Source organism: Aplysia californica, unplaced genomic scaffold (genome assembly GCF_000002075.1).
Source record: "Aplysia californica isolate F4 #8 unplaced genomic scaffold, AplCal3.0 scaffold00637, whole genome shotgun sequence".
Taxonomy (NCBI): Eukaryota; Metazoa; Mollusca; class Gastropoda; order Aplysiida; family Aplysiidae; genus Aplysia; species Aplysia californica.
The window spans coordinates 194,678-203,156 of NW_004797907.1; the positions used below are offsets into that span (position 1 = coordinate 194,678).

General features: G+C 39.5%; 1 protein-coding gene across 1 annotated transcript; it reads left to right on the forward strand.

The window, feature by feature from the left end:
- The first annotated feature begins 4,587 nt into the window (after positions 1 to 4,587).
- LOC101858808 (adenosine receptor A1) lies at positions 4,588 to 7,527 on the forward strand. Its single transcript, XM_005107852.3, has 3 exons — positions 4,588 to 4,691; positions 5,992 to 6,096; positions 6,696 to 7,527. Exons 1-3 carry the CDS (start codon positions 4,680 to 4,682, stop codon positions 7,326 to 7,328), a joined length of 750 nt encoding a protein of 249 aa, XP_005107909.2. The 5' UTR covers positions 4,588 to 4,679; the 3' UTR covers positions 7,329 to 7,527.
- The last annotated feature ends 952 nt before the right edge of the window (positions 7,528 to 8,479 follow it).

Here is an 8,479-nt window from a genome sequence, read left to right on the forward strand (position 1 = left end):
TTATTTTTTTTTTTTTTTGGGGGGGGGGCTGCTGCCTGCTTGGAAAGAGGAGTTCGTCTTTGTTTTCCTTCTGCCGATTTAACGCGCTTGGTGAGAGGTGTGTATTGACTTTAGCCCACATAATATAAGGAGAAAAGTATGCATTATGAGAACAGACCATTGTCTTTTTGTTTAACATCTTCTTTGTTTTCAAATCTGGGTCAGAGGTTTGAGCCCGCGCTTATATTATGACCTTATGCAGTTGCGAGCGCCGTAAAACCCTTATAAACTAACTAGACGTTTGAGCTAGCGGTAAAAAAGATTCCTTGAACACAGCAAAGGTGCACCGACCTCTGCGTCTCGGAAAAAAAGGGGTAAGGCTGCTTGTTGTCGCCTCGGACATATAATTTCCAAGGCCCTTGAAAACAGGTCTTTTTTTTCATAAAATTGGAAGTGATACATCTAACTTTACCAGGTTTTGGGATCACATCCAGATCCCGGTTGAATTACTTTGGATTTGTAAAGCACTCTTTGACGAGCCAGTTGCCAGACTTGGCGCCTCAAGTTTCTATCGTGTTTTGTGGAATACAACATTCCTGAAGAACGACAGAGATACTAGATAAAATGTGTTCTCTATAATAATAATAACAATAATGATACTAATAATGATAATAATAATAATAATAATAATAATAGATAGTATATATTGTAGCGCAAATCTCCACTTAGCAGCAAGCTCTATGCGCTTCACAATGTCAATGTATACTCTTACCCCAGCAGACCTGAGGGCATTCTGAAACAACCTCAACTTCCTGCGAAGCATACAGTGCAAGCAGCTATTTATAGGCACTAAAACACTAATTTACTGATAATTATACGAATGCAACTCTCAGCTTTTGGACGCACTACATATAAATAGTTAGTTGATGGCACGCAGAAACAGACCCCCCCCCCCCGCGCACTATAAATAATTGATAAGTAAGTTATTTGCATAACTGCAGGTTCACTTACAGTTACAGATAATGAGTTATTTGGCCCAGGTCGAAATAGCCCAAATTATGTTGATTATGTCAGACACACGTACAGATAGAGCTTCCGCTCTTGTTTGTAATAACGACCTGTGAGAGGTGTTTTTTTCAGTTCTGTTTCAATTATATTTTTCTTTAATGTGCAAAATTGTATTGGTTTAGCGGTCCTTGCTACACTGTAAGGTTATTTGGTCGTTTTTAAGCACAAGTGGGCTATCCCGGAAATTGTTGTTTTTAGAAAAATCGAAGTTAAAATGTTTAGACTCTTGTTCAATTTCTTTAAAAGACTAGGAGAGTTTTCTCTATAACCATACAAATATTCCCACCAATGAAACCAAACTTCTCCTTTAGGTAGGGCAAGGCCCACTTTAGGTAGAGGTACACATTTCTGGAAACCCCCGAAATCTGGGTTTGCCCGCTTGTCCGCAAAAGCGACCAATTAAGAGGCAGGACCTAGGAATCGGACGTCTATCTCCGCTCAGACGGAGCCAATTACTGGGGAAAAAGGAGTTCATCAAAGCAACATGTGGAAGGCGTTAATGTTCGTCTAGTCTTCCATGATTGTAGAAGGTAAATACGATGCTACGACAAACAATGCTTCATGCCCTTTATTCAGAACGTGATTGCGGACATATTTGATTGGTCTCACAGATTATTCGCAAAGCCTTGGTGAACATAACTTTTCCGCAAACCGGTGACCTGTTTGTCAAAGGTTGACTCCAATTAAACCAACTATCCCTGATTAAATATTTTCATCCCGGTATCTGCAGAACAGAGCATATTTACTTTCTTCAACATTGTCACCCAACAGACTGTATATATTAACTTGCATCTTTGATTAAATAGGACTTTCTTTTCCCTGAATTTGTTTTAATTTTCTTCTCATAAGTTTTCAAAATTAAAAAAAAAATCCAACCACGATGTTCCCAATCATTTTCTCTGTACGTTTCATGTTTACAATCAAATCTGTACGAAATTGTCCCTTTTTTTGTTGTTGTAGAATATCACTCTGTTATTAGGAGATCACATAACTAACAATCATCATTCATGATTGTACAGACTTGCACAGTGGGAACCGCATTTACATTGCATTTATCTTTGTAAATAAATATTTAAAAACAATCGTGTCTAGAATCAAACCTAATGTTTTGATTTCTTTGCCCTTAACTAAATTTGCCAACTGACTCCAGCAAAATCTTCTTTTTAGAGAACAAATATGTACCGAAGTGTGCGAACATGCACAAGGAAAACTGGATGTTGTATGTACACAATAGACATAACCCTAAGTCCTATAGGGATCTTAAACTCATACATGAATATCTATTGTTTTTTATTTGCTTATATCGATCTAGAAATGAAGCATTTGTCAGACGCCACCATCCACTCTTTTAAATGGTATGTGGCTCAAACGTTGAAATTTTGCAACCCCTCACAATCAACTTCTCTTACATCTACGTAAAATATCTGGACTAGATAATCTACAACTTCTGCTTGGATTCGTATAATAGATAGGAAAATATCTGTTAACTTTTCTTCCACGTACTTGCACATCATTTAAAAATATAACTTGACTACCACCTGACCAAAATAATCAATGGCGGCGTTCGCCGATTGCTGTTATTTAGCTTTATACCGCCAAATCCTCTGAACCCCTCTCCACCTTCCAATGATGACGATGCTCTTGTTCTTAGCAATACTCGCAAATCTCCGTTCACAACCACGGCTCTGTGACCAAGCACCCAGCAATAGTGTGTGTTCGAATTCGTGTAATCAGTATCAATGTTAATGATGTCCGTGTATTCGTGTGTTTTTTCTTGTTTACGTAGTTCACCTCGGCACCGTCTGTCACAGGCTGCCATGGATTTGCGCCACACAGAGCTTCTTTTCTTGTTGTTAGAGAATAGCTTGTTGTAGACGTATGGCCCATCACAGTGGCTACATTGAAAAAGTATAGTTTCAAGGGGCATATAAATCCTATTTGTACGTCTTGTCCTGGTTATTTGCAGTTGTTTTCTCCTCTCCGTAAGCTGTGGCTTAGTGTCTGTCTCCGGGGCTAGCAATCCTGTGCTGTACCCTCTTAGTCCAGATATAAGTCGAAGGTCTTCTATCTTTTTTTTCAAACATCTTATTATCTTCTAGGGTTTTGGTTCTTCTTCCTGTCCTCAAAGGTCCAAAAGGAATCAGTGATGCACGAGAAAGACATTTAGATAATAAATAAACCCAAATGGTATTAATAATGAAATGTGCGCTTACAGATTTACTGAATTTCTTTTTGGATTCTTCTACCTTACACCTGTGGCTGTGAATGTGCCCTTGCCAATGAAACCGACACTGTGAGCGTACAGTTAATTAATTAATTTATTATGTTCATTTATCTGAAACGTCTTTCTCGAGTATCTCTGCTGGGTTAATTATGTATTACTTTTGGTGTTGTTGTTGTTGTTGTTGTTGTTGTTGTTGTTGTTGTTGTTGTTGTTGTTGTTTTGTTGCTTTGATAATGGTGTCTTCAGTTATTTTGCTTTTGATGGTCTTGTTACTGTTGTTGTAGTTTCTTATTGCTATTATTGTTGTCATTTGCACACAAACCTTTAGTTTCAAAATCAACTTTTTACTGTACACAATTTTCTACAGAGTAAGGGAGTTAATCATGAGCAACGTCTCGGCCTCTCAGTCACACATCCTTCCCGTTGTTGGCGGTGGGCCTCTAGTGTCGGATGAGATCACGTACATCATCCAAGGGATCAACTTTGCCACGATCTGTGAGCTCATCGACATCTTCGGCACAGTCACCAACGTGATGAACATCATCGTGTTTGTGAAACAAGGGTTCTCGGACCCCGTCAACGTCAGTCTCTTCGGTAAGATCATATGTGAGGCAGCGTGGTGGAATCAGGCTCTCGTCAAAATAATCAAAGTGAAGAAATAGGCATTTTTATAAAATTTTCGTTTTTTGACTGAAGATCTTTCATGCCCATTAAAGAACACATTTCTGAGCGGATTTTTACTGAAAAACATTGATTAATGGTACAAAAAATGTAAATTTTCTGTTACCTCGGACTCTAAAGTTAAGGAAATAACTTATCTTTGGCGGCCATTTTCTCACTTATTTTACCTCTGAAACCAGGTGACCCCCACCTCCTTCATTCGCAAATATCTCGACTTGCATTCAAGGTAAATGGATATTTTTTTCATTGATATAAAGACAGGTGAAGAAGCTTTAAGATGATACCAATAACTCTACATGCCCAAAAATTGACGAGAGTCTGATTCCTCCACGTCTCGTCACATATAGATAAGAGTTTAAAGTAAAGACATTTATCACATAATAAAGCGTTCAGTCCTTCGGGTTATATCAGGGGAATACCGTGATTTACACGGCTCACACATAATGATGATTTATTGATAAGCAAGTAGATACGTCTAACAAGATTAATGTTTTACCCGTACAAAGTTGATTATTTCCTTTCACCTTTAATGTCTTGTTTATATAAAGCAACACTCTACTTTCTCGCTCATATAATAATTCTTTTGGTTTTATTTTTTTCTACATTTACACCATGTCCATCCCCATCAGGTCTGGCTGTGTCCGACCTCTGCTGTCTGGTGAGTCTACTCTGGCACAACGTTTGCCACAACCCTCTGTTCCACACACTGGACTTGTCTTTTGACCCGATGGACGTACAAGTAAGGAGAACTTTTTTATGACTTAAATATGTGATTGTATAATTTTATTCCTTTTCGATTTAATTATAAAAAAAAAAAAATTGGGTTTATTCCATTTTACCCTAACCGTACGCCCTGGGGATCATTTCATACCCCTGAGGTTGTATTCTTTACATTTTAGAATACATTTAGTACGAATATCTCTTTATTGAAACTTTCAATATTTCTCAAAAAATCATTTTGACAGACTGCTATGCAAAGCGTACGGATAGGATTAACGAGTAAATTTCCTCTTTGGAAAGTCGTGGCACAGAGTTCCCCACGTCGTATGGATACGATAGTAAAACACGACATACGGATAGGGTTAATTATGTGATTCTATACTTTTTTTCTCTATCGATTTAATTATTATTTTTGTTTTGTGTCTTTTCCTTATAAAGTGTGGTTTTAATGGGGAGGGAGGGAGGGGGTGGGTGGGAGAGTGAGTAATGTTCCAAATAATCATATAATCAGGTACTAAATTTTAGTCGAGTACCGGAATGCCTTTTGAGAGTGTTCAAGGATGTTATAACGTTTCTGCCTACAACAGTCACATGGTCGGAGCAAAATGATGTGTGTGTTTGTGGGAGGAGGAGGGGAGGTGGTAGTTAAGACAAAAGATGGCATATCCCAGTGCTACATTGAATTGGAAATAACTAGTTGTTGTAGAAAGCTCTAGGTCTTAAATCATTATAATATTATAGCTTTCGACCTGCAAAACAGTCGCGTCTCATTAAGGGCAGTCTTTCTGTCACTCCTTCATTAGAATATGTGAAGCATCGAGGTGGAATCTGGCTCTCGTCAAATTAATTAAATCAAAGAAACCAGCATTTTCCCACCGGTTTGAGAATATTTTTTCGAATTTCTAAAATGGTTCAAAACCTTTTAGGTCCACTGAAAACCTATTTCTGTTTGGACACAGATTTAGTGTACATTTTCAGCTTCCAAGGACTCTGTAGCTATGGCAGTCGGCATACTTTTCTTGCTAATTTTACGTCTGAAACCAGGCGATCCGACCACCCTCGATCCCAAATATCTCAACTTCTGTTCAAGATATTTTGACTTCTATTCAAGATGGATGAATGCATTTTCATAAAGCAAGACACATAAATAAGCTGTCAGATGATACCAATAACTCCACAAGCCCCAAAATTGGCAAGCGCCTGATTCCACCACGTTGTGACACATTTGTTGTTGTAGTTCTGGATGCTGCTTACCACTGTTTAGCTCATCTGGAATACTTTAGATCTATGCCAAATCAATCTGCCCCCCCCCCCCCCAGTACCTGACGGCTGGATGGCCTCACTTGACCTTCACCCGTATCACCGCCTGGATCACAGCCTTCATTACGTTCGAGCGGTGTCTGTGTATTGCCTTGCCTCTGAAGGTGAGTCCTTGAAGAAAGGTCCAAAAAGTATTGTTTTTTTTTTCTCTCGCCAATCTCATTCTATTTTATGGTTTGTCAATTTGTCTGTCACCGAATCCCTTTGCTTGATCTTTTTTATATCAACCATTCATGTAGATCTAGATCTATCATTGTCTTCCAAGCTCTTATGTTGTAGCTTACTTAATGGAAAACAGTAGCTGGTAAACATCTCCCAGCCTTTCCCTTCTTCCCATCTTTATATATAAAAAATATACCTGTCGCTTCTGAGGGTGTTGGGTTAAAACTTGGGTTTATCTGAATTATATGTTGTTAAGCATGAAATGATAATTTTGTTTCAATACAATCGTCAATTACTTGAAAATATCAATTAATCCACGTGGTCTATTTTAGGGGGGGGGGGGGGGATTACTTTTTAAGGGGGTGGGGTAGGTGCAAGAGTGAACGTATTTGTTTCGACCACGATACAATTTTAATGAATTGGCAGGACAACGGTTTTGCATTAGTCTTCCATTTTGAATAAACGTGTGACTTAAAAAAAAACCCAACAGGACACCTTTATATTATCGCCCCCCCCCCCCCGCTTTCTTTTCTACACCCAGGTGAAGACCCTCATCACGCCAAAACGAGTGGCCATCGTCATCGTTTCCCTGTTCGTCATTCTCATCGCCAGCGTTTCTCCGGTCTACTACGCCAACAGGATCGGGCCCAAGTTCCTCCCAGCTCGCAACAAGACAGTGATAGGCCTAGTCTTTACTCACGACCGCGAGGAGGTGGAAGAAATCTCCTACGCTGTGAACAACGTCCTCGTACCCTTCGGCGCTTTTCTCGTCGTCATCGTCTGCACGGTGATTTTGGTCGTCAAGCTTCGCGGCAAAACGAAATGGCGGAACAAATCGGTGTCAGCGGGAAAATCAGACAACTTCACCAGCCGTGATCAAAAAGTGGCCAAGATGGTGATGATGATTTCTACGTTATTCATCATTTGCTTCACTCCCATTTCTATCAGTTTCATTGGGATGACCATCGAACGTGAAATCTCTATACACGGCAGGTATCGTAACTTGTTCATTGTGTTGTTTTCCTTCGGCTATATCCTGGAATCGGCAAATTCTGCTCTGAACATTTTTATATACTACGAAATGAGCTCCAAATACCGGACAGTATTTGATCAGACCTTTAGAAGAAAATGTGCTAGCCAAGTCAAGGACATTGAGATGTCTTCAGCTCCCTGAACAAAGAACAGCCAAGCCCGGCACCACGAATTCTGGTTTAGTAATACTATAGATGTAGCCATCTACAGCCATGTTAATACTTAGATAATGTTTCATTAAAACCCTGCCCGAGCTCTGTGCTTCTGTCTGAGCTATGTGTGGTGCTTCACGTTAACTTGGACGTTTGGCAATTCTTGTTGGTCGCTTTTAAGCACAAGGGGGCTATACCGAAAAATGCAGTTATGAGAAAATCGAAGGTAAAGTTTTTGCCCCTTGTTCAGTTTCTTTAAAAGACAAGGAGAGTTTTCTCTATAATCAAACAAATATACACACCAACGAAACCAAACTTCACCTACAGGTAGGGCAATGTCCTCTTTTGGTGTAGGTCAAGATTTCTGGAAGCCCCCGAAATCTGGGTTAGCCCTCTTGTCCTTAAAAGCGACAATTTATCTGAATGTCATTTAAATGCCGAGCCTAAGACAAACAAAATTAATGCTTTAAAAATATCGTTGTTCATTGTGGTAACTGTTTTTGTCCCCATTCTTCACAATCTCGCGCACTTAAAAGGCGGGGTTTTGACGTTGTGAGGCAGTGCCAAACCGTGGCGGTGTGGAACAAAGACATGAGTCGTGCAAACAAACTCAGTCACTTTTTTTATCCTCCTGTTGGACATTAACAATTCTTGCCACTTTCCACCAGTGAACACGTAGATAATAAGTGACACGTCTTCTGTTGTGGTTGAAGAATGTGAGTTCTGAAGTGTGACGTGAGACGTGCACGTGATGAAGGTGAGTCCAGATGGTCTAAACCAACATTTCAAAAAGTGCGTTTAGCGCAAGTCAGCTCTCTTCATATCTATATCACTGGGAGGTTGGCGGGTGCTCTGGTGTGGTTTGCTTCTTCTTTCCTATCAAACATCTACTGTCTTTATCTCCCCTCCTTCTTTTTTGTGTTTGTTACTCTCTTGTAACTCCACTAATCTTCAGCACTTATACGACCTTGTTGTGTTGCAAGTACCGTAAAACACTCACTAAAACAACACATACCAATATCACCAACCATTCTTTGCTGAACCACGTTATTCTTTCCTTTTGGAAATGCCAAGAAACTGTCCATAGTTTCACAATTAAAAAAGTATAGTTTGAAAAGGCTTCAAACGAGAGATGAACCTG

What these genes read in the sequence shown, in the direction of transcription:
- LOC101858808 (XM_005107852.3), top strand. An exon ending in GTATTGCCTTGCCTCTGAAG is followed by an intron (nt 6,097 to 6,695) that starts GTGAGTCCTTGA and finishes TTCTACACCCAG; the next exon opens with GTGAAGACCCTCATCACGCC.